Source organism: Solea solea, chromosome 9 (genome assembly GCF_958295425.1).
Source record: "Solea solea chromosome 9, fSolSol10.1, whole genome shotgun sequence".
NCBI classification, from domain to species: Eukaryota; Metazoa; Chordata; class Actinopteri; order Pleuronectiformes; family Soleidae; genus Solea; species Solea solea.
In genome coordinates this window covers 2,326,460-2,350,234 of record NC_081142.1, presented here as the reverse complement: position 1 = coordinate 2,350,234, position 23,775 = coordinate 2,326,460, and the positions used below count along the sequence as shown (strand labels likewise).

General features: G+C 41.8%; 1 protein-coding gene across 1 annotated transcript in view; it reads right to left on the bottom strand.

Annotated features, from left to right (window-relative positions):
- Nucleotides 1-23,775, bottom strand: part of crocc2 (ciliary rootlet coiled-coil, rootletin family member 2) — a 45,137-nt gene that overhangs the window by 13,447 nt on the left and 7,915 nt on the right. Inside the window, exons 4-21 of the mRNA XM_058638690.1 lie at nt 17,842-17,994; nt 17,670-17,753; nt 16,834-16,937; nt 13,905-14,049; nt 13,351-13,457; nt 12,572-12,778; nt 11,403-11,499; nt 11,124-11,213; nt 10,906-11,034; nt 9,015-9,214; nt 8,447-8,629; nt 7,873-8,017; nt 7,208-7,354; nt 6,907-7,137; nt 2,324-2,517; nt 1,755-1,882; nt 1,213-1,382; nt 939-1,118 (exon numbers count right to left, since the gene is read on the bottom strand). Coding sequence (XP_058494673.1) covers nt 939-1,118; nt 1,213-1,382; nt 1,755-1,882; nt 2,324-2,517; nt 6,907-7,137; nt 7,208-7,354; nt 7,873-8,017; nt 8,447-8,629; nt 9,015-9,214; nt 10,906-11,034; nt 11,124-11,213; nt 11,403-11,499; nt 12,572-12,778; nt 13,351-13,457; nt 13,905-14,049; nt 16,834-16,937; nt 17,670-17,753; nt 17,842-17,994 — 2,694 coding nt within the window. The remainder of the gene's footprint in view (nt 1-938; nt 1,119-1,212; nt 1,383-1,754; nt 1,883-2,323; nt 2,518-6,906; nt 7,138-7,207; nt 7,355-7,872; nt 8,018-8,446; nt 8,630-9,014; nt 9,215-10,905; nt 11,035-11,123; nt 11,214-11,402; nt 11,500-12,571; nt 12,779-13,350; nt 13,458-13,904; nt 14,050-16,833; nt 16,938-17,669; nt 17,754-17,841; nt 17,995-23,775) is intronic.

The window sequence follows — 23,775 nt, the reverse complement described above, 5'->3', positions numbered from 1 at the left end:
CTATAAATTGACCGTGGGTGTAAGCGATGGACTGGTGACCTGTCCAGGGTTTACCTGCCTTTCTCTACATGTCAGCTGGGATAAGCTTCAGCCCACTGTGACCCTCACATGGTGTATAAATGAATGAATGAACTCCCTATACTGTATATTATGGGGTAAATCTCCCAATAATATAATGACATGAAATTAGGTGAAGAAATTAGGTACCTTGATTATATGTGGCTGCCACTCGTAAAAGTCAGAAACTACTGGTTTATCTTGGGGTTGTTCGTCACTCCTCTCTCTGAAATGTGTGGTTTAACTTAATTAATAATAAAAAAAAGAATAATCATTTTTAAATTAATTAATTAGCAGATGCTATCATGCTTCAATAGGTGAGAGATACACGTGACTTGTATAAGGATCCTGGCAGCACATGCTTGCGATGGTCATTTGAAAACAATTCATCTTAATTTCATTCTTCTGCTGACCAATGCATTTTCAGTCTACACTATTTTCCCATCGCTCAAAATGCACTTGTTTTCATTCAAAAAGTTTACTTAAAATGTAATGTTTAAGAGTACACGGAAGTGAGGAGCTGCAGCTCTTATAAAAAACCTTTAAAAACAAATTACAAAGACAGCTGCTCTGCTCAGCACTCACTCCTGATGGTCCAACTGACTTGTTTTTATCTATTTATTAAACGTACATCCTAAATGATGTGCACTGATTTGTTTGGGTGTAAATGTTGTTCTTGGACGGCAGATGCTAAAGATATAAAATGGTAAGATTTAACTTTAAATTCTGCACTGACCTTCATCAGAGAGTTGAACTGAATGTGGGAGGAGATATCTTGTTTACAACGACCCAAAAACATATCAACTCCAGCCTCTGGCTCACTTCCATGCATGGAGGCTTAAAAACATAACGGACAGATGGAGGTCACGACACACACACACCTGCTGCTTTTCACTCTCAGCCTGCAGGAGGCTTTGGTTGAACTCCTGCTGCAGCCTGGACTGCTCCTGTTGCACCTGCTGCAGCTCCTGCTGACTGCGCACACGCAGCTCCTCACACTGTCTCCACAGCTGCTCTTCAGCCTGCTCCCTCTGAACCTTCAGCTCTGCACACTGCTGCTCCTAGCAACCACCAAACACACACACACACTCGCTCATTAGTTAATAGAAAATTAAGCATCTCTAATGATTACGTCAGAGTAACGCAGTAGTGTACATTTCTTTGGCGTTCGGCTTCCTGTTGCTCTCTGTGAATCTGCTCTTTGTTGTTCAGGCTCAGCTGGGCCTGCCTCTCCACCTGAGACAGCTTTTCCTCCAGTTTGCTCCGCTCTTGTGCAGCTTGTGTCAACTGGTGTTCAGCATCTACCCGCATGCGAGCAGCATCACCTGGACAGACAAATAAACCCACGACCAAATTCTCATACATTTGCTAAAGTGAAGGGAAGACAAGCAAGATTTTATTTGGGGGGGGGGGGGGGGGGGGGTTATTTATTATTTATAGGGGATACTAATGCATGGCTGTCCGTGGAATATGTTAGCTTAACACCACTCATCTGATTCATGTGTTTGTGTGGAGCAGTGGGACACTGGTCAGCTGAGAAAGCAGCTCCAGTGATCCTGCAGCCCAGGATCAGAGCTCACAGCTGTTGCAGAGCTCACATCTGAAATATGGATCTCTAGTGGGCTGTTGGAAAGGCTTCATGGCCAGGGGGCTTGGCATGGAGGACAGTGGGACCTCTGAAGGAGGGGACTACTCACGCGTCAAGGCCTCGTTAGCCAGGAGCAAGCCGTGCCTTTCCCCCTCCATCCTGGTGTTCTCAGCCTCCAGGGACGAGGCAAGCTCCTGGCTTTCAAACAGAGCCGTCTCCAGGGACTCCTTCTCTGCTCTGGAACACAGCGGTAAAGTGGTTTGAGCGTTGAAAAAAGAGCCTTTGAACCACTAGGTGTAGAAGGTTATAAAATCCAATGATCCATCATGAGCATAGTTTCCAAATAAAACCATGTTACTTAAAGACTCTTGTTACATGAGACTCACTGAGCTTTACAAAGTGGAATTTACTTTCAAAAAAAATATCAAAATGACCTTAAATACACATTGGCAGCTGGTCTGACTTACACAAACACACACATATACACACGCTTGGTTGTTTATGATGCTTTTGAGGACACAGGACTGATTTATATCCATTCCATACTCTCTTAACCATAACCATAACTGATACATACATAAACCCAACCACGGTTTTATATCTGAAACTAGTCCCGGAAATTTCAGGACTACACAAACCACACAAACAAACACACATATACACAAAATACACTCAGACCTAAGTGCAAGCAGCTCCTGCGTGAGACCACAGGTCTTTCGGTCAGCGGAGTTTAGCCTGACACCCAGAGCAGCCTTTTCCTTGGCCAGCTCCTCCTTGTCATGGGTAGCTCTCTTTAGGGCTGTGGTCTGTGTCTCAAGCTCCTTCCTGCACGCACTCAGCTCCTCTGACACACTATGCATCTGCTTGTGGACCTGGAGATCAGTACACACACACACACACAATTTAATAAACAAGATGCCAAAAAGTACCTAATTAATCTTTTTTTAATAAGCACTAGATGTGCATTTATATTTTGTAATAGCCGTTAAGTTTTAGCAGAGTCACTAAACCTAGAGTGCAAATTTAAATTTTTCATGCTGACGACATGCACCTTTATTTCTTTAAACCCTTTTAATTACAAATAAGAAATAAGAAAAAAGAAAAGAGCTGAGAGATAATGAAAAGGAAATACTAAGGATGAGGGTTTTGGACTGCTTGTTTTTAATAACACATGTAATACATTAAACACATGTTATAAAACAAATATAAACAAAACAAAGTTAGTTTTAAAATTCTCAATTTAATTTGTATTTAATTTACATCTATCTATATTTTTTGAGTGTGCAGTCCAAATCACTAGAGTCCCCAGTGTCTGAGTCAAGTTTCCATTACTATCCAAGTTATCAAGGCTGAGTCTGGATCCAGTTACAAGATGGACTCCAGTTCTCCGCTTCGAGCGGACATACAGTACAAATAAAAACAGTTTCCGATAAAAAGACATCAAATTGTCACTAACTGTTTATTTTCAGTGTAACTGGAGTTCATTGTAAAAATCAATGTCCACAAAGCAAACACTTCAGGAAGTCTCTTTAGGAATCTTAACACGGTAGACTGTGAAAATGAGTGACTATGTAGCAATATCACATACCAAATGAATATGTCCTTTTACAAAAAAAACAAATAAAAAGTCAGAGTCCTCTTCTTCAACTTTGGAGTCTGGATGAAGCAACAGCTTGAGTCCAAGTCTGAGTCATCAGTGCTCAAGTCCAAGTCGAGTCACAAGCCCAGGATTCAAGTACTACTACAACTGCGTTTCCACAACTTGAGCCTCAAGAGCCACAGTGAGAGGTGACTGTGAAGTGCCCTTTAGACGAACTGCCTTCAGTCAAAACGCTCTGTTGTTCATTATGGAACAGTTCATCACCTTTAGTTGGAGACGGATCCAGCTCTGCAACATTCAAAACACATCTGAAGATGTGGCTGAGAACAAGCCAGCACTGTGGACATGCCTAACCACCATGTGCAATTTACTGTACGACTGTAATCTATTAATGGACAATGTCGTATAAACATGCAAGAATGTGCAACAATAGCTGCACTATATGAGGCAATGTGCAATTGTCACTGTTGCTTTACATCGTTGTTTTTATTTCATGTCGATCTGTGGCTGTACTGTGTACTGTTGAGATGCATAATACTGTGTATGTGAATGATCTTTTTCTAGGAACTACAGATGGACCTTAGCTTATGGCTACAATCTGGTACATTTACATTTAAAGCAGGATTTTGACCCTAATTTAACAGCTTTGGAGTCATTGTGATGGTTAAATGTCTTGTTGTGGGGCGATTGGGGGCTATCTCCACTCCCCTAACTGTCTGTTAGTGGAAAACAAGCCTTGCAAGATCAGGGCCACCGACCATTGCTTCATGGCACAAGACACACTCCCTAGACAGGTACGGGCCATTAGATCAAGGCAGCGACAGTGTTATTTTAGACATTCATCACAGCACAGAGCACAGAGTTGGCAAAAAAGAAGCAGAAGAAAAAGCTTTTTTAGAATTGAAAAACAGAAGCATGCAAAACGGCATGTTCCTCGACTCCATTGAAAACATGGAGAGCGGAAGCAAGGGGGGAGCGTCAGTGAGGATAAAACTGTAGACAATGGATGGTGATGTTGTAAAAATATGCACTCCAAGACTGTAGGGGGCGCTCCATTTGGAAAAGCAGTCTAGCAACCAGACTTACAAAGTTCCTCTTTAATCTTTAAATGAATTCCACTGTACCTTTTTATAAAAATAGTGTTACACACTTTAAAACAGAACTATGGAAGACCAATCTTTCAAGAGCACAAGCACGAGCAGCCAAACTCCAAACGCCAACCGGTCGTGATGTCACTTCCAAATCCAAACTTCTGTTTTGAAGCCTGTAGATTTGTGATTTGGTCGGTGCCATGTTAACAACGTGGACGATACCAGCTGTCAATCACACTGTTGTCCACTCACATGTGCCATGCCTTTACATTTTCCTCTGATTGAGACCATTAATTCCTCAGGAAAACGTTTACTGACGTTACAAATTAAACAAATCAAACTGAGTTCATTTTTGCAACTAATATTTTATCACTTAAGAAAGAACCTGGAAGACTGGGTCTATTTTATACACGGTCTCTGGGTAGAGTAACACTTGATGCACTAATATTTAACATAATGTTAATCTCTTTTTGCTGCTATGAAACATACATTACAGTGAGTCATGACACTGTATAAGATTAGTATGTCTTTTTCTAACCACTACTTAAGTTAATATGACAAACAATGTGACACATTATGTAGAAAGAGGGCAAATGTACATTTTGGTGAGGAGCATGCTGAGTTTCATTCAACTGCAAGAACAGATGAATGTTAGAAGGTGCTGAGATGATGCTTCTCATGGGATTCCTCTTTGTATAAATGAAGTAAACGCACCAGACACTTTACTGTGGGAATCATACTAAAATGAAAACACGATAGCTTTGCACATTATTTAAGTCACTGAATCTCAATGATCTCTGCAGGTCAATGTTAAACACTTTTCTCAGGGTGATTCAAGGCAAAGTGTTTGACATTTTAGGAATTATGATTATTTGCTTTTTTCCAAAGATTAAATGAGAAAAAAGATTTACTCATTCATTTATATAGAAAGATACACACACACACATATATGTGTATATATATATATATATAGATATATATATATATCTATATATATATGGAGCTAGAGCCTGGGGCATTTATGCACCTTAGCAAAAAGACCTGAATCAGGAAAACAGCTGTGCTCTGTCAGAAGCTAAGTCAGCCTATCAGCACCTTAAAAGCTTGAAATTCCCACAGTAAATCTTGTCTGTTTATTCAAAACCTGAAGTGTTAAAACAACAAGAAGTGCTTTTACAAGAGGGGTTACATGTAGGGACTATTTCGTGGCTTATTGTGAACTTGTCTGACAACTGGTGACAAACCACAACTTTTTAACAAATGAGATTTAGTGTATTGAATAGTAAGTTTACAGAGTCACTGGTTGGAGGAAACACTTCCTTCTGCTTCCAATATTTACGCCGACCCAATTATTTTGGTGTTGAAGGCAGTGAGAAATCTGTTATGGAACTGTGGGCATAAATGTGCACAACGTTGAAAACAACTCTCTGTGGACACGCAATGCAGAAAGTATGACCTGGCCCTTAGCAGAGCAGCGTCTGTCAACACGAACTTTGAAGCAAGAGTTGCTAATGGTGCTAAATTGATGGTGAGGTGATGTGTGACATTGTTTTGAGCACAAAAACAGAGAGATGGACCTTCCCCAAAAGCTCTTTTTAAAGGGTGTCAGCTAAATACATAAACGGCATTCGATTGACTTTGATTGCGCCTTTGTTTGAAATTTGTTTGAAAGTCACAAAACACAAAGCAAAGCAATGGATCCTTAATGCAGTCCCACAACGCTTGTTGCCACTCCACTTAAAGTGATTGAGAAGCATTTTAGTTGACGCCCTCACTGAGTTGAGTTCCCTTAAAGCCATAAACGGGCCCCTGAAACTTCTTATGTTTCACTGCAACAGAAAGTTTAAGAAGCTAAATTTAATGGTGATGTGATTTTGAACCTCACACTAATTAAATATTAGCACATAATGTATTTCAGCTTCTCCTCAGGTAAATGCTAAAGTGGGTGAGTTAAACCAATGTTATGAATGTGACACAAGCTGGATGTGTGTGTGTGTGTGTGTGTGTGTGTGTAGCTCACTGAAAAGACTTGTTTTATACATGGCTGATTTATTTTCACAGATAAGCCAGCTAAAAATATTTGGATGGAATTTGTCAAATTGTTTAGGTTTGTTAGAGTCAAGCTGAGCTCAAAGTGAGTATCCTCGTTTCACATTCACAACAAGAAATAAAACAGGAGAGGATTCTTTTCATTCTTCAGGGGACGACACAGAGAGATCTGGATCTGCTGAGAGGAGAATGGGAATTCTTTAGGTGTTAATTTATTGGCTCGTTCACGAAACCCCAACTGAATATTATGTGCCTATCTATTTATCTTACCCAGTTCACATTTGTTCATGTGGATCCCTTGCTTGTTATGTCCCAGGTTTCTCATAAAGTACATAAACTACTCTCTATATCCCATTAGAGAGGAAAAAACGTGGCAGATGTGTGAATATCTCCAACACATATTAACGTGACAAAAAAAAACCCATGAACCTGCTGAAAGCTATTAATAACAAAAACTCTCCCAGGTGGTGGGAGCTGGAAGGCTGGAGGTTGGAGTGTGAGAATAGTTGGGGGTCTCTGACCTGAGAGTGCTGCTCCAGGGCCTGAGCTTTCTCCCTCTGCAGCAGCCTCAGCTCGGCCTCAAGCTTCTGGCAGAGAATCTGTAAGTGGCTGTGGGAGCTTTCCAGGTCTTGTCTCTCAGTGAGCAGATTCATTATCTCCTGCTGCACCCGTGCCGTCTCCTCTCGAGCTGCTGCCCGCTCCGCTTCAGCTTCCCGCCTGCGTCCGTCAAGCACAGCCTTCTCACCTTCCGTCTGTGAGTGGAACAAAAGATTTAGCTCATGTTCTGGTTTGTGAAAACGTGACAACCGTTGACCTACGGACCTGCAGCAGAATACGGTTGAGTTCCACCTTGTCTTTGGCTAAGCCTTCACTGAGAGCAGCCATTTTGGCCAGAGAATCTTGAAGAGCAGCCTCTTGATTCTGCAGTTTGGTGAAGGCTACCTCCTGTGCAGCTCTCTGGGACTCCATCTGTGGAGTGCATCGTGAACATTAGAAAGATTTAAACCACCGGTACCATCAGGAAGATCCACATAAGGTCACCTGGTGCACAACATTACATTACACAACATAACCTGTGAAAAATGTATGGAAGAAGTTTTTTAACCACGGCACATGCGTCAAACATTTCGAGGCAACCAAAACCTATGAGCTGTAGAGGTGACATAAGGTGCACTAGCTACACTGAGTTGATTAATGCATTAAATTTGGAGAAAATCTAAACAAATCCAATAGATTTCACAACCCCAGTTTTGCTGTGGGGTGTTTGCATCCTCTCCTCTCTTGTTTCAGTAGCTTTGCCTGGATAATGGAGGTTCTAAGCTTATTTCAGTGTAAAGACTAGTTTCACCTAATTCTACAGTCAGAGTATCAGAGATTGCACTGAAAGTACATTCCAAAAAGTTAAGATATTTTCATCTCAGGGCGACACCCAGAAAAACCGGCACCAGGCAACAGATGCTGCCTGTGAAGAGCCGGTGAAAGTGTACCTTGCTGAGAGCCAGAGCAAGACTGGCCTTATCCTCCTCCAACACCTCTTTCTGTAGAGTGATTTGATTCAGATTCTCCTTCACTGTCACCAGCTCACTCCGTAGATGAGAGTGTTTCCCTTCAAGCTCCTCTAGGCTCCTATTGCTGAAACACAAAATGTTTCACACACATGACCCTCTCACACTATTCCTCTGTCTCTCACACACACAGATTATTTGTATAAACAAAATCCCTTGACAGTAATCCATCTCCACTTTGAAAGATGTAGAAATTTGGTGCCAAAGGCCACAACACTGAGGGAGTTGCTTTTTTGTTGTATCGCATGTCCCGCTCCAATTCTCAGCTAATCAAATTTTTTAAGCAAACGCAACCCAGCAAACGAGGAGGACAAAAAAAACAAGTTTCCCTCTTGCATGAGTGCAGTAATGCAATGTAAATCATTTACATTTTCATCCAAATGTCATCTGGATAATGACATGTGTTACTGATCTGAACTCTAAATAAACGGAGCTTGAAAACAATCACGGGGGACGGGATGTGCTCAACGGTCATTCTTCTGGGCTCACGCTGTACCCTCTCTGGGCCTCTGCGTGTTGGCGTGTTAGCTGCATCTCCAGATCCTCCCTCTGCTGCCTCAGGAAGTCCCGCTGTCTTTGGAGCTCCAGCGAGGAGCCCCGCAGCGCCTCCAGCTCGGCACACTGGGAGTCCACCTCCTGCTGCAGCCCTGACAGCAGCTTCTCCAGACTCTCCTTCTCACTGAGAGAGATGGAGGTAGAGAGAGGCAGAGAAACAGTCAGAGGGAGAGGGAATGTTGAGTGCTAGTGTTGCACAATGAGCATCAACATCACACTTTTCTGTAACCAATATCAACAGAACACAACATCTCACAAACATCTCCTCTAGACTGTTGTGGAAATATTGTTTTTGGATATGAGTAGCTTAATTAAACGTACTGTAAATCCAAAGTACAATATTTGTCATCATCATCATCATAATCGTTTTTTCCAAAAACAACATTAAGGCCTAATGGCATTTTTACAAAAACAGTCTAAAAATATGAAACATAATTACACAGCCAAGCAGAAGTATAACCTTTTATCAACAGTTCTGAAGGCCTGACATATTTGAGCTGATCATGTACCTGGAGATGAGCTCCAGTGAGCGACAGTATCTGCTGCTGTCTCTGACACTTTCTTCTACCACCTTTTTAGCCTCCTGGTTTTCTCGGACAACTTCCTGAATCTTCTGCTCAAGCTCCCCCCTCTCAGCGTCCCTCTCCTGCATGTGATTACGCAGCATGTCCACTTGCTCGAGGGCAGCGTCCAGACATCCACGCAGCTCCTGTGGTTTGTGTGTGAAAACATACACACGTTAATAGTTTGAGACATATGAGTGAAATGCATCCATCGTCTACAGCTTTATCCTCCTCCATATGAGGGTCGCGGGGATGCTGGTGCCAATCCCAGCTGACATAGGGCGTAACATACAGAGAGAAGCAACATTCACTCTCACGTTCACATCGACGGAGTGTTCGGTCAAACGCTGCATGTTGTTGGACTGTGAGAGGAAACCGGAGAACCTGGAGAAAACCCACGCGCACACGGACAGCGCTAACCACTTTGCCATGTGACCCCATTTGAGTGAAATGTTATTACAAATGTTAAGAAAAAGCTGCAGTGTGTAATTTCTGTTGTTGTTGATGTAATATCATACCTCTGTTTGTTTTCTGTGTACAGAAATGATGTAATATTATCTGTATGCTGCATAATTCATCTGAAAACAGGCTCTGTCAAGCAAAACTATCAGACTTGACCAAGGGAGCATTTGTGTGTATACAGCAGCACAGGGGAGGGCAGGGATAAGAAGCAATTATCTGGTCAAACTGCTGAACAACAAAGTGAAAGTCTTTGTGGGCACTTTGTGTTTTCAGTCATAGTCCAACCTATTTGCAGCAGTGTCACTTTACTAGTACAGTGGTGCTGTTGCCTCTGTTTGTTTTGACATAAAACAAATCACTCCCAGCGTGCAGTATTGGACTTTAGATCTAAATACTGCAACACTGATCTTAAAACTGATTAGACACTATATTGGTGCTGTATAATATTCTCTTAAATACTGGGATGAGATTTCCATAGACAGGGGCAGGATTTGTAGCACAAATGAATTCTGTCATTCTGTATCTAAAACAATGATGAGAAGAGTGTCTATCATGTTGTGATGAAACTAGAGCTGCAACTAACGATTATTTTCATAATCGATTAATCTGTCGATTATTTTCTCGATTAATCGATTAATCGTTTGGTCCATAAAATATCAGAAAACCTTAAAAAATGTTGTTCGCCGTCGTCAAACCTGGAAATGATGATGTTCTCAAATGTCTTGTTTTGTCCACAAACCAAAATCATTGAGTTTTAATGATTTCTTTGTTATCCAGAGCAAAGAAATTAAGAAAATATTCACATTTAAGAAGCTTAACAATCAGAAATCTTGTTTTAATCATGAAAAAAGCTTCACACCGATTCATCGATTATCAAAATAGTTGTCGATTAATTGTTTTATCAATTAATAATCGATTTGTCGATGAATCGTTTCAGCTCTAGATGAAACACCAGCTCAGATGAAAAAAATACCTTTGTCTTGCTACTGCTTAGATGCTTGAAGGTGGACATAGTCTTCCGTTTTGCCAGGTGAGGATAATCAGGAAGTAAGAATAAAGTGTATAGCCACCAGGGTACGACACCACTGGTTGCAAAAAAAGAGCTGTTTGAAATGAGGATACTTCTCCCTTGATTTACAATAAACATATTCTCAATCACTAGAGAATGGCACAAACAGGTATGAGTGGACATCTGTGAGACATTGACAGTGGACATCCTCTAGTAAGAGCCTGGTTGCAGGTGACTGAATATCTGAAAACCTCAACACAGCGTTTGCCAAACTGCCAACCTCATGGCCTCAAACCAGGAGTCAGAACTTTAAGGCTTTTATATTTTATATTTTACATCTTTATCTTTGCTGTGTAAATAACATACCTGTGTTTGTTTCTGGTGCTTGGAGAGAGTATTCTGCACAGCCATTAAGGTGGTGTTCTTTTGAGGAGACCGGCCATGGAGAGGTGAGGAGAAACTTTCACAGCCACTATCACTTTCCCCACCAACCAACTGGACATAAGTAAGAGGACGAAAATAAGTATTGTTTATAAATGATAGCAAACTATTCATCTTAGATTGATGCTTTGTTTTGTTCTGACCTGATGGACATGACTTAAAACCTTTTGGAGGGCTTGGATCTCAGTGTGGAGGACCTCCATCTCTGCTCTGTCCTCTGTTCTCCTTGTCTCCTGGGCAGGAAACCACTGAGGTCAGATAAGCAGCATACATAGAGTAATGCCTGACATTCCCCAGACTGCAGCTCTCTAGACAAGGAAATTGTGGAGTTTATCAAACCTAAGGTCCAGATTACAGCATATTTAGCCCCTTTAACCACCCGTCTATCTGCCACCTCCCACTTCTGAGTCCCGGGGTCCCACCATCCTGTCCAGACTGATCTGCATGCTCGTGAGGCTGGCATCCTTCTCACTGTTCTGGCTCCTGAGGTGCTTGACTGTGTCGGACAGCTCCAGGATGCTAGGACACATCAACATGTAAGAGAATGGACAGAGAGCAGAGTCACACACAAAGTTCCGGGAGACACTGGAGATACAAAACTCCTACGAGACCATCAACACTATCGTGTTCCCTGTGTAGAATCATGGGATTAACAGTGACTTTTGATAAGATCAAAAGGCAGCTTAGTTCCACAACACAAAGGCACCGGCATTCCTGCAGTTATTTGACTAAAGTGCACAGGAGATGGTACAAAACACTGGAATTTTCTTGATCATCACATGAAAATGGTTTGGTGTGCAGGATTTCAACGATCAAAGCCCACAGTTTGTATTCAGTCATAGGACGGAATGATCAAATGGTTGCCCTATATTTGACCTGATGCTAAGAAATTTTATTAAAGTCTATGAGGCTTTTTTTCTCTGGACACTTCTGATCAACTAGACCAGCCTGAAAGGTGAACGTCAGGTGTCATAGTGTCAATATAAGTTTGTCTACTGTCAGATTTTGTAATAAAGTAACTATTACATCAATCAGTAGTATTATTCAGCTATAGTGGGAACTGTTAAACGTCATTGGGTTCATAGTTATACAAGATTTCTTTTTAATCATGTATATACTGAGCTCTGGTTTAATTAGAGCACTGAATTTTGTTAATAATAATCTTGAGTCTTGTGTGTGTCCAGTGTGTAACATTTTGGAGGGTTTTTTGACAGAAATGTAATATACTCACAAAAGCATGTGTGTACAAGTGTATGACCATGTTAAAATAAATGTTGTTTGATTTTTGTAGCTTTAGAAAAAGCCTTTTTTATGTACTTATGTCGGCCACAACTTACTCCGGCAGCCCGATCAGACAAAGCAGTCAAGAGCATGAATTTCATGTTCTGACGCAGAACAAAGAAGAATGACATCCCTGCTTGTATGCAAAGGCCGCCGTAGTTCCCTGACACACAAAGACGCACTTCTCCATGTCTTATATAAAGTATACCGGACCTCTAAAGTAACTTTGGCTTGAAGCAATGATCATAGGTGTTTTCAGACACAAAGAGAGCAGGTCATGTGACAACCAGGCCCACACAGATGACGTTACCTGGAGTTAAGACTGACTTTCTCCACATCCCATCGACCCTGAAGCTGCATGGCCTCTTTCAGCTTGTCCTTCAGCTGCCTCTCCAGCACTGACATGTCCACACCACTAGAGGTGCTCTCCTGTGTTACTCTGGCCTCTAAGCTCATGCAGGCGACATGCAGCTGCCGGCTGACAGCAACACACTCCCCTCGCATGTCAGACAGCGTCCTGTTGAAAAGACATCAAGCTTTACAGGACGTGTCGTGACACATGAAAAGTTCGAAAGTGTAAGAAACATGACGTGCCGCTTTTCAGTCATACAGTTGTGAGCCATTAGTCTTATTAAAAAAAAACAGTCTGTTTGTATTTGGAAAGGATCAATATCTTTAGCGATTAAGCTGTGGGATCAAGACTCACTTTGAAGTGTCTTCAGTTTAAGTTACAGCACAGCTTTTGACATAATCACAGCTGTCTATAAGCCGAGCAATCATTATTAAAGCAAATTACTCTTCACTGCTGCTCACAGGGGTTCAGCGTGATAGAGGCCATGTCCTACAGGGCTGAAGCTTTCCCCTGATGGATGATTTCAACAGTGCAGAGAAACACCTAAAACCATCTCTCCCCCCAGTGATGAAACAATGAGCGGGGGGACTGGAGACCCCGTTGACCTTCTCCACTTTGATCCTTGGCTAAGAAAAATGCACTGTGGTTGCAGTCATGAGCGTGACATACAAAAGAATGAGGGGGCTCTTGTGAAATCCTGGGTAGCTGGGGGGATTCTGGCAGCATGCCACGCTCACCTGTCAGTGAAAGTCCTTAGCTGGGTGAAAGTGCTCTGCAGGGAGGAGGCCTGGCGCCACAGTGCTCTGACACGGGCCTGTTCACGACTCGACCGGGAGGCACATGTCTGCAGAGAGACGCAGACAACAAGGGAGAACCAGAGACTGGAGGCTGGGTGGTAAAGGACTGCATTCAGCAAATGATGGCACCTCTCACTTTATTGTGATACCAAACAGATGCAATACTAGAACTCCAGGATTCATACTGGCACACATACAAATAATTGGATTTCCCTGAATCGACACATGTAGCCCATTTACAGCACGAACACCAGATTGTTTACACAAAATTTTCCTCTCCCTCAGCAGTTGGAATGTTTTCACAGGAAACAACAACTCAGAAATCATAGCGATGAAATGAACAGGGAATGAGAGTGAATTGACAAAACTGGCTATGAATGGAATTCCTACCCCATGTGAACTCGACTGAAGTTTAATTGCACAATCGCAGTGCAAAAAGGGATAAAGTTGAGCTTCCCCTGTTGCATTTTGTGTTTTTTTTATTTTTTCCTCACCTCTTGCTCTCTCCGCAGTCGGGTATCGCACAACTCGACATCCTCGCGGGCCTTCCACAAGCTCTCCGTTATCCCCTGGTTGACAGTGCCTGCCTGCTCCAGATGTTCCCGCAGCATAGAGTTCACTTGGCTGAGGCTGGCACACCTGGAAGTAACGAGCCTTATGACACTAAGAAAACATTTGGCATTTCTTCCCTGTGATGAAAACCTCCTTACAACCTCCTTACAACAGCAACCTATAGTTCATTTAGCCAGAATATCTCTCTTACATGTGTGGCTTTGAGATGCACCAAATTTACAGGGGGAACACGTGTGACAGTTTTATAAAGTCTGTGTCAAGTTAGATTTAATTTCGACCAGATCTACCAGTAGAGTCATTTACAAAAATGTTTGCATCATTCTCACACATGCTGTTACAGTAAAGCATGCCACATTTCGAAGTTTGCTAATAGGTCTGAGATTGAGCCAAAACCATGTTTGCATGTATGCTATGATATCCAGTTGAAAGGGAAGTGTGACGCAAGTAAAAGAAGGATTCAATATTTCCAATAATAAGCAGAAACATATCACGGATGGTCTTAACGCTACACTTACATGTGTATGAGCTGCAGTGACAAATAATGTTAGACAGCGAAAATGATCAGATCCTGGCAAAGGTTCCACCATGGGCATTTCAAATAAAGTTTCATGACTGCATAAATCATAGAGCATTAAAAGCTGGCCACAGCTGCAGAGGTAGCCGTATAGTTAATGTGAGGCTTCATTAAAATGCTTTGGAGAGGAGAGCCAACGCAGCCCCAATAATTTTTCCTGACAAATTGGACGCTGACACTATTTGCCAAGGGCAGGTTCTGCCTTCACTCCGTAGCAGAGGGTGGAAACTAAAGAACTGCTGGGAATATCTCCGGTCCACAAAAATATTTTCAAAAATAGTTCAGCTTGATTTCTACTCTTCTTAAAAATAAACAAAACAAGTACTTCCTCAAGTTATAGTTTACATCTGTATCTGTCCAAACTCATTTTGTATATAGAAGAGGTCAAATATGGCCTGGATTTCCTGCATTGTGCTCCCTGTTTGTCTAAGCATGCAGTTTGGCCAATCCAGGGATCATCTAAAGAGTGGAGTCATCAGCAGTTACTTTGAAAAAGTCATCTGATTAGTGACTACTGACTACTCCTTTAAAAAGTAACTTAGTTACATTACTGACTACTTGATTTTTAAAGTAACTAAGTTAGATTACAAGTTACTTAGTTTCATTAGCAGCTCTCTGCTTCGCACCGGGTGGGACTTACTCTTTTAGTGTGGCTGTGACTCTAAATGCTTTTTTAAATTCCAAGTTGTATTTTTGAAGGTAGATAAGACTGTGTCGCCAACACAGAGTGTACAACGAACCTTCATGTTGCCATGTTTTGCTGACACGTACTCAGCTCCAGCTGGAAAACGCAGTTTCCCTCCATTGTTTCCATTTGTGTCTACACGTGAGTTTACCTCCTCATGCGGAAACGTGATTTGTCGCGCGTAGCCTACGTAATCCCGAGACTCAAGAAGAAAGCAAATGGATTATTTTTTACTAAAAGAAATGACAAAAATAGTAACGCACAGTGACTTGGAAAAGTAACTTTAATCTGATTACTGGTTTGGAAATAGTAACGTGTTAGACTACTCGTCACTGAAAAAAAGTAGTCCGACTACAGTAACGCGTTACTAAGTAGCGTGTTAGTGGCATCACTGGTCATCAGTGCCAAGTCTAACCATTTGTTGCAATTAATGGTTTAAAGTGAATGCAGAACAAATGCAGAGATTCTGCTCTTCACGAGAAGTAAATAGTGGCTTAGAACATGTGAAAAAATGACAAATGTGGAGAAAAGAATGAAAAACGTTTCTCTCTTCCGTTCTGGAATTTTCAGGCATGTCTAAAAATATGGCTCAATGACGCATAGGAGCCATAGTCAGGATAAAATCCCTCAGCGGTTAACCCGGAGCTACTGCAACTGCAACTCATACACTACTGCCTTTGGTTTGCCTACAAGCTCAGATGTCTGTCTCACAAATGTGTCTCCCTCTAAAAACACACATGCAGAAATGAAGTACAGAAGAAAAAAATCAAAATAAGTGTCTCGATACCTGAGCATTTCCTCCTATATTGTGTACAAACACTGACCAACAGTGACATTCACCTGCCTTGTCAGGACCAGTGGTCCTCATTGAGGCCAAAACCTGGTCCTAGTGAGGCAGAACCTAATTTCTGAGGAACTGGTTAAGTTTAGGGCTAACATTTGAATTGTGGTTAGGTTACAGTTAGGTTTGGACATTAAGTGGTTATGGGTAAAGCTGTCCAAAAGAATGGAAGTCACAGTTCAGTATTTAAAAGGATAGATGTGTGAACGTGTGTGTGTGTGTGTGTGTGTGTGTGTTCGTGTGTGTGTGTGCAGAAATTCAGCAGAAAATGTTGAATTTTACATTATTTGAAATCAAATATTTAAACACCAGCGACTTTTTTAATCATTTAAATTTGACAAGGAGGTTAGTGACACATTTTCCTCTGGAAATACAAAGTCAGAAGAGATGTTTTATCACTTTACATGCACTTAAATTGTAACGGAAGTTTTCCTGACGGAAATGAAATTATGGGTAAAAACAAGTTTGATGAGGTCACGGTGACCTTTGCTCCACAAAATATAATCTGTTTATCCTCAAGTCCAAGAAGACATTTCTGAAAAATGTAATGACATTCCCCTGAGGTGTTCTTCATAATATATCACATTCACATGGGACGCACAGAGATGGAGGATATCATGGATCTACACACAGTCAATCTGAAAACGTTGCCTGTACTGAGACACTGTAAAACACTGGATTCCTTTTTTTTAAATACATAAACTACACAAGTGACCGGACTATGTGCTGTGAATGATGCCCGTCACTGACCTCTTCTGCTCCTCCTCTAGCTGAGCAGATATGTTCTGGACAGCCATGGTGAGATCCTGCTCTGTCCGCTGATGACGCTGGACCGTGTCCAGGTGAGTCTGCAGCTGAACAAACACACACACACACACTCACCAACACTACTTGCATCCTGACACACTTCAGTACGTGGTAGCAGCGGTCCGTTAGCAGTTACCTTTTAAAGCAACATAACTCAGTGAAAACCTGCAAAACCAAAGTCTCTCTGGGGGCAACACAGCCAAGAGTAATATTTGGAGGAATTAATTATATTGAAATAAAATCTCAAATCTTACTGCATGAACATGAATCTCTGTGTTTTACTTTCCAGTTTTGCATGATTGCTTTCATGGATGTTAAATTTATGACAGTGAAAACAATTTGACTTGAACTAATGAGCATAAAGGAAGTAACTGTACTGCAAAAAAGTATATGTGTATGTATATACTATGTGCAGCTATGCAGGATTTTTTACCCAAATGTAACCTCCTACAGTCAGCCAGGTACTGTCTATAAGATCAAGGATGAAGTGAGGAAGAAAACGCAGAAACATGGACATGGCTCCGCGGCTTGTGTTCGCCTGGCTCCGTTGAAAACAAATGCACACGACCAGGACAAGGGAAGGTGGGGGGAGTGAACAGTGAGGATAAAGCGGTAGACAATGAAAAAAGATGGATGTTTACAGTGGTGTGATAAAAACATATACTATGAAACACCACCGTATACATCCATCCATCCATCGGTTTTAACCTCACTGATTTAGGAGTGATTATGAGGATACAGTGATTTTAAAGCTTGAAGATGCTACAGTGTCCACCTACCATCAATCTCATCTTCTCTGACTCTGAAGTCTTCTCCAGTACTTGTTCTTCTAGTTCTCCACACCGCCTCTTGTATTGAAGAACCTGGTATTAAACCAGAAAAGATGGAACAGTTAATGCACATACACTTTTTACATTTTCAATCCGAATTGTGAACTTGGTCTTTAGTCACCTTGGTCTGCAGCTTCTGAACAAGTTGGGCTTGTCTCTGCTGGGCCTCCTGGTAGACCTGCAGTCTTTGGCTGTAAGCTCTCTCCTTGTTCTGTAGTGACATGCTCTCCTGGTCCGAGTCCACTGTAGACTGCAGCATCAGCATCTGATCAAGCTGGATGGAACAAAAAATGAGCCTTAGAATGCTGGAGAGGGTGACGATATGTTGCACATTGAGAGAGATGGCACACATGTAATCTGAGCCAGAGGTTATGTACTTTTTATACTCTAATCTGATCATAATCACCGACGATTGAATCATGGATGTTTCCTCAAGGTCTGCAAAGTGAAAATTACCACATTTCTCATTTTTAATACTTTTTCCTAAGGAGTTTGTGGTCTCAATCATTAGTTTCATCTCCAATACAGCATGATGATCATTTTGTAAATAATACTAAAGTCAAATAGATCATAAATCAGGGTGTGGCTACTCTGTAATTGACACAGGGTATTCTTTCCTAGCTTCATCCTCTCATCCTCAGGAAACAATGATGCTACAAACCAATGTCTGATGTAAGAGCGTTAACTTTGTCTTGTTTTTGTTTTAAAGTGACAGTGTATCAGGGAAATGTTGAATGGCCTCAGGGGTGTTTCAACCTAGTTTGTAGGTTTCTGAACATGGTGTCACTGCAGTCTCCTGTACATAGCAAGTCACCTGGCCCAAGAAGAGGGAGTTTACAACGGAATAATAGCGGAGAAAGCTACATTAAGAGATGCTCCATCCACGTATGAATACACAGAGACATCCTGCACTTTCAACATTGTTTTCTTCAGTTAGACAGATATCATGATGTATAACTATATGATTGTCTTTCAATATATTGATTATCACAGAATCGTTGTATCGTGATATTATTGGTATCGTGGACCATGTATCACGTATCTATTATTGTATACCCTGAGGTACCCTGTGATTCCCACCCCTCGTACAAACACTTAATGATAAAGAAAAAAAGAATATCAGCTAATTACTACAGTCACACGATTCAGTGATTCAAATACAGAAGAGAATAACTATTTACATTCTCCCAAAAATAATAAAAGCCTACGATTGGATTGACAAGACACATTTGGAAAAAAAACATTGCCAATTTAGTATGAGGAGTGAACAAACAGTAGCTGTCTGATAACGAGGCATAAGTGTAACATTAATCCTCGCAATGTCCAAGTACAGCAAGTTTGCATATTAGTCTTAATGCATGTGTGACAGTGTGAGCAATGTTGCTGCCAAATGCATCTAAAAACAAACATATACATAAATCTACTGGCCTTTCTCATTGTGAAATCTCATGTCCTTTCCCGTATCTGAAATCCAAATGTCCTGTAACCTCTCAACCTCACACAACCTAAACTCCCTCTGCACCACCCACTCTCTATGCTGGTGCCAGACACCCTGTCCTCACTAATACAAACCACATGGCCCTGGAGCACTACAACGCACTGCGTGCCTCCAGCTGCCCTTGCCGATTTCTCATTTAAAAAGAGAGGAAGAGAGACCCCTCCCCTACAACACACTCCAAACCACCATCCAAGCACTTCAAATCAACCCTGCGACCCACTCCCTTCCTCCTCTCCTCTGTACCTCATCTCTTCTCTGGGTGCTTAATCTCTCCAGCAGGCTCCCAGAGAGCCAAGACAATAGTCTCACTGTTCAACAGTGCACTACGCCACTTTGCCACCATTATTAACACATTTCCAAATGCCCTTTTCAGAATTTTATTCTACAAACTACACTAACAGCCATCATGCACTTGGCTCTGTGCTCGTGGTGTTTTTCTCTGAGGACCTCGAGAATACAAAAGCTTCTTTTACTGCCTGTTGTTGAGGTGACAGCTTTAGAGACTGAGAAGGGAGGAACAGCATGGGCGGAGAGTTTGAAACACACAGAGCCACAGCAGCTGTGTTTAAAGGGAATCCTGGAAACAGCTGTGCGCGGAGCATTAGTGATTATGCATCTTTTCAAATATTTTGGCACAACTACGGCAATAACACTGACTTACTAACAAGCGTGCACTTTATAAATACACCTTGAATACATGACCATTGCGAACAAGATTTAGTAGAGAAAATGAATACAATACACATGCAGAGGAGAGTTGCAGTGGGGTCTAATGTTGTTACAGCTTTGGGGGGAAATGGACCACAGTACAACTGAGACCCCATTGCACTACAAAAATGTAATACAAGGAGATTTATGAACAATAAATCAAAGTCCATCTTACCAGAAGACGCTTATACATGTGAAATGCAAAATTAGTTACACATATTTGTCAGTGGTAGGAACTTATCCTGGAGGAAGCACCAAGGCCAAAGTCTTCCATGTTAGTACAGCACAAGCTTTTATCTTGAAGAGGTGAAAATAGTGCTTTGATTAGATATTCATTTGATCTGCGTTTCAGCTGATATTGTGCTTTAAACACAGTAATGTCATTTCCCTTGACACTGATCTCTCAGTTATAAAGAATGACATAAGACCCCAGTTTGAGATGGTACACAATATCTTCAAAGGTAACCTGTGGGCTTTTTGGCCACTAGTTGAACCTAAAGACCCACCTATGGTCCCAGCTCGACTTGCCTCGCCTCGCCTCGCTTCGACATCGGTTAGGTTGCGTTTCAGAGCACAGACTCTGGACTGAAAATACAGCGGCTCGGCAATTCACCAGACTCCTCTCTTAAATATTGAGATTTTAGACATTACCCTGGTAATTGTTGGAGATTAGTACAAGAGGAAACGAGTAGTGCAAGTGGAAACACGCCAACAGTCACAAGGGTAAATTGTAGATTTGATTGTATGCTGCAGATGCAAAAGAATGCAATATCCCCCCCAGCTAACTGCATACACAGTGCTGCTGCTGCTGGATTAATTGTGGTTAAGTGTGGTCACCAAAACCCAAGCTTGATATGGCACCAGTTCCATGATCAGTATCTACCAGACCAAATCACAACGCAACTGATGGGGATTGAGCTATTTTCATCGGAGGCAGTTTCCTCGTAGTTTCTTTACGCCTCAACACCACAGCCGTGAGGCGATGAAGGTGAACTGGGACTGGTAGCCAGCAGGTACAGACATGTTTTCAATCCATAACATACATTTTTGTCTGATCAGAATCCAGTTCACTGCAACTGTCCTTTCATGCTTTCAGGCACAGCCCACATGGCTGTGTAGTGGCTAGCATTGTTGTCTCACAACAAGGTCACCAGTTCAAATCTGGACCGGTTTGACTGAGGGTGGAGTTTGCATGGTCCCCCCTGTGTGTACATGGGTTCTCTCCATGTCTCCAGTTTCCTCCCCAAAGTCCAAAAACATGCAGATTAGTTGAATTGATTTTCACCTTCTGACATCTGGGATTACATTACATTACATGTCACTGGGATTAGCACCAGTTCTTCAACCCATTTGGAAAGCACTTTAAAAACAGTGGACCAAAGAAAAATAAATAACATGCAGAACAAATAAAAGCTCACACGAGGCAATAAAATACATAATAAAATAAATTAAAAGACATAAAACATGGGTAAATGTAACAGCCAAACAATACGACACAATAAAATAAATAAAAACAAATTAAAACAACTTCAACACTTAAATAATATCAAAGGCCAATAATGGTGGAAATGTCCTCGTATTTTCTGGTTCGCGAGTTAAAAGACGCACGTTTTGCACCATCTGAAGACGGGTGATAGAGGACTCACTAACTCCCACATAAAGTGCATCACGGTAAACAGGCCGAGAGCTGACAAAGGCTTGGATTACTGTTTCAATATGCTGCCTCGAGAGAACTGGCTTTATTTTGGCGAGCTCAATTTTACGACAAGCATAATCTGACTGTCGAACTTAAGGTCTAAGCCGAGTTAAAACGACTATGAGCAATGACAGGCAGAGGTGTAGCCATGTCTCTTCAGCAATGATGTCGCAGGTTAACAATTATGTAAACAATGCATGATTTAAATCATTTAAAAACTTGCTTTCAAAGTAAATACAGTACATCCAGCATGTCTCTAAGGCCTGAAGTGGAACGGTTGGATTTCAGTCACTCCAGTAGACTTTGCCTTTGCTTCGTTGATGTGCACTCTATGACCATGTGTTCCTTCCTATAGAAACTCCTAAAGGTTCCCACTTTGCCCTGATGAGGAGAGTTGTTTGTGCTTTTTCATACATACTGTAGCTCCAGTGTGTGGGCTTCTTGCCAGTGCCTCGCCCCTGCTCCTCACACTACAGAGAGGACGCTTTTTTTTATGTTTTCTCCCCAGTCAGCTGTAAAGCAAGAGGCCGGGGGCTGCTCTGGATTAGCCATGCTCCGTGCAGGAAGCTCCCAAGAGGACGCCATAACGGTCTGCTGTGGAGACCCCCACCTTCACTAAACTCTGCATTATACCATCTACTCCCTTGCCTTGACTTGCATCATTAAATATCATTGCCCTCAACTCAAAGTAAGCTTGAACTCATTGTTATTCACAACACACCCATCCAGTGAGGGTAAGGGGGAAAACGTATAATCCCAGTCCTCCATCAGCCCAAACTCAGGGACTTACAGGCCTTACTGGGGGCCCAGAAGTGTGCTCACTGAACACCATTGCTATTTATGATCTGCAGAGTGCAATCATTCTTGTGAAGCTTTAGCTGCCTTGTAAAGCAAGCTGAGCCCAATTCCAATGTAACCTGACGTTTTGAGGTAATCTATAGCCATTTTGGAATAGTGCTCAAGATGCAATTGTACAAAAAACAGCCTCTTTGTCATGGTATGTTTTATGCCTCCATAAGGTTCCTTATATTTATGGGTTTTTTTCAGTCCCAAGTATCTGTTCCTTGAGCTCTGCTTGTGTTTCCAAAGTAAAAAAACAACAACTGCTCAGCCTCTTTCAATGTGCTTTGAATTAGCTTTTTTATATTTCTTGATATTTATGATTTGTGCCACTCCTTGCATTGTCTCTTTTGATAAATATTTCAAACAACATCAAGGGATAATCTTGCTTTGATTTATCTGCCAACAAGCAACAAGAGAATGGTTTTCGAGGCCCTTGAGAAGGATTTGGTGTTTGGCCAAAAGTTGCTGCTTTGCGCATGTGCTAGATTAAAATCCAATCCATTACAGTTACCGAATTATGATTACAATATTCTCTCAGTGACCCAGTGTCACAACCTTTGGAGATCTGATAACACCAGTTTATCTGGAGTTTTGTTTTCTTTTTTGGTAAAGAAAGAAAATAATTCCTTCAAGTAACTGTAATATATTCAATTTTGTTTAGCTGTAGTAAATTATATTCCTAGGCATATCAAGCAAAAAAAAAAATCTTAATCATCCATCCTTTGTCTCTATCTCCCCGACTCAGCCATGGCAACATCTGGCCATGAGTGCACAGTCCAGTCAGCATGTGAAGGGTTACAGCTGCAATCGTTTTCCCTGGCTTGGCCTTGGCCCAGAGGCTTAATAAAGGGAATTAATGGAGTGCACTATCTGTCAGATTCCTAAACACAGCTGGAGCGGATGTCCATCGCCCCCAAGCTGCCCAAAAAACTTACTATCCTACTTCAACAACATACCCCCCGCCCCTTCCCCTCACATTACCCCCTGAGTGCTGCTGACTCTGTGAAAGAGCCACAGCTGATTGTGAAAGCTGTTTATGTATCATCACTGACCATAATTACACAATGTGGGATAACAAACATGGAGAAGTGAAGTGGGGATCGGGGAGCTGCTGTGCATGTGTTGCCATGGAGTGAACCCTTTTTGGTTATGGGGACAGCTGCTGTGATGGCACACAGGGATAAAAGTGATCTGTGTAAATAGAGCCAAACTAATAATACATGCTGTGCACTCATAAGCATGTGTCTGGCCTTGCACCACAAATCCCTCCAGCAAGGACAATGCCATACAAAACCCTACACACATGGGTA